This window comes from Aplysia californica, unplaced genomic scaffold, assembly GCF_000002075.1.
Source record: "Aplysia californica isolate F4 #8 unplaced genomic scaffold, AplCal3.0 scaffold00148, whole genome shotgun sequence".
NCBI lineage: Eukaryota > Metazoa > Mollusca > Gastropoda > Aplysiida > Aplysiidae > Aplysia > Aplysia californica.
Genome location: NW_004797418.1, coordinates 1,371,578 through 1,374,140, shown reverse-complemented (window position 1 = coordinate 1,374,140; position 2,563 = coordinate 1,371,578). Strand labels below are relative to the sequence as shown.

Genomic DNA, 2,563 nt, shown 5'->3' with positions numbered 1-2,563 from the left:
TCTCTCACTCACTCACTCACTCTCTCTCTCTCTCTCTCTCTCTCTCACTCTCCCTCTCTCTCTCAGTTTCTCCCTCTCCCTCATTCTCTCACTCAATCACTCTCTCTCACTCTCTCATCCTCACTCTCTCTCTCTCCCCCTCTCTCTCTCACACTATCTCTCCCTCTCTCTCTCCCTCTCACTCTCTCCCTCTCTCTTCACTCTCTTCACTCTCTCTCTCTCCCTTTCACTCTCTCCCTCCCTACCTCCCTTACTCTCTCACTCACTCTCTCACTCAATCACTCTCTCATCACCACTCACTCTCTCTCTCTCTCACTCTCTCTCTCACTCTCTCTCACACTCTCTCTCTCACTCACTCTCTCTCTCCCTCTCCCTCTCTCTCCCTCTCACTCCCTCACTCTCTCCCTCTCTCTCCCTCTCACTCACTCCCTCCCTCTCCCTCCCTCTCCCTCTCACCCCCTCTCACTCACTCCCTCCCTCACTCTCTCCCTCCCTACCTCCCTTACTCTCTCACTCACTCTCTCACTCAATCACTCTCTCTCACTTTCTCATCCTCACTCACTCTGTCCCTCTCACTCACTCTCCTTCCCTCCCTCACTCACTCCCTCCCTCCCTCACTCACTCACTCTCTCCCTCTCTCTGCTACAACAGGAACCCACGAGGTGGAAGAAAACTGTGCAGAAGCCGGCGGCCCCCTTTCCTCTTTCATTGGCTGTACAAAGAACCGCGGCCACCCCCAGTTCATCCCTGTCTACGAGTTCAGTGCGGACCACGTGAGACCCTACATGCCTGGTGAACAACAGAAGGGTGTGGACAGGATGGTGGAGATTGTCAAGGTTTTGGCAGAGTTTGTGGTCAGGATCAGCGCGCCGGTCGTTAGTGACCAGCGGCCAGACACCTGGGAAGATGGCCGTCCTTACCCATTTGTCGATAGAAGAGGTCGACGCACTAACAAGGTCGGCAGCGGTTATGTGACATGCGTGACCAGGTTGTGTGGTAAATCTGTTGTTGGAATCTGTAGACGTGGGAGCTGTCCACGGGGGACAGCTGAGGAGAACGAGTGTTGGAAGATTCAAGTGGCCACTGCACGTCACGTGGTTTATGACGACAGTGAGGCCAGGGAATGTGAGCTTGTGTTGTTTGACGATCGTCCGGACGGAAGTGACAGTGTGACCCTGACGGGGGGCTGGAGTGTAGAGTCTGCCGACACAGAGAAGGACATGTGTGTACTGGAGTTGTACACTCATGACAAAGTACTGGGTCGGAGGCTCGAGAATATCTGGAGCAGGCGACGGGCGGCACTGTGGACGTTTTCGAAAAGGGAGTTCTATCTGTGGTGGACTGAAATGTTCCGACAGTTGTTGCAGGATGACAGGCTCTCGCAGTTGTTGCAGGATGACAGGTTCTCACAGTTGTTGCAGGATGACAGGCCTCTCACAGTTGTTGCAGGATGACAGGCTCTCACAGTTGTTGCAGGATGACAGGCTCTCGCAGTTGTTGCAGGATGACAGGTTCTCACAGTTGTTGCAGGATGACAGGATCCCACTGTTGTTGTTCAATAACACGTTCTCACGGTACATATCCCATAGACTCTCACTATTGCTATATTACACTGTGTGTCATGACGACTCAGACCTGACTGTCGTCATCTCACACCCACACGGGAGGATGAAGTACATAACTTTGGGACAGGTGGACTCTGAACGTCCGTCTGGCAGACAAGATAACTGTTTCACCTACACCGCCGCCACTTGCCCGGGAAGCAGTGGCGGCTTGGTCATACCTCTGCGTTTTTGGCTCCTGTCTGCACGTGTCACAACTCACTGCTTTTCACTGTCTGTGAATTGTGGCCTTAGTGGTGGGGAACATTCTTTTTGTTAGTGATGTTTGAACAAACACATACTTCTGAGTGTACGGGCGCACACACACACATACACACACACATACACACACACACATACACACACACACATACACACATACAAACACACGCATGCACAAACACACACACGAACACACACACACATACACACACACACATACACACATACAAACACACGCATGCACAAACACACATACACACACACACATACACACATACAAACACACGCATGCACAAACACACACACGAACACACACATACACACACGCAAACACACACACACACACACACACATACATACACACACACACGCACGCGCGCACATAAATACAGAACACACGCATGCACACATACGCACATATTCATGCACATACGCACACACAAACACACACATACAAACGCACAAACACACGAACACAGAAGGTCGCCGCTTGATTCCTGGTCGAGTGGTCAGATTGTGTGTCCTTACAGTTTGAGATATGGGCGGGTGGTTGGAGGGTGTCACTGGTAGGTCCTACTTCTTTTCTTTCCCTCTGTTGTTTCTGTCTGTGTGGGTGGTTGGAGGGTGTCACTGGTAGGTCCCACTTCTTTTCTTTCCCTCTGTTGTTTCTGTCTGTGTGGGTGGTTGGAGGCTGTCACTGGTAGGTCCTACTTCTTTTCTTTCCCTCTGTTGTTTCTATC

At 51.5% G+C, this 2,563-nt stretch overlaps 1 protein-coding gene across 3 annotated transcripts in view; it reads left to right on the top strand.

Annotated features, from left to right (window-relative positions):
* LOC101848882 overlaps window positions 1-1,988 on the top strand; it is a 12,468-nt gene extending 10,480 nt beyond the window's left edge. For 2 of the 3 annotated variants that reach the window (XM_013081848.2, XM_035969473.1), the window contains exons 3-4: window positions 652-1,367; window positions 1,477-1,988. In XM_013081848.2, coding sequence (XP_012937302.1) covers window positions 652-1,367; window positions 1,477-1,881 — 1,121 coding nt within the window. In that variant the 3' untranslated portion in view covers window positions 1,882-1,988. Of the gene's footprint in view, window positions 1-651 lie in introns of all 3 variants that reach the window. The other variant, XM_005097190.3, reaches the window with a different exon arrangement.
* Window positions 1,989-2,563: the final 575 nt, after the last annotated feature.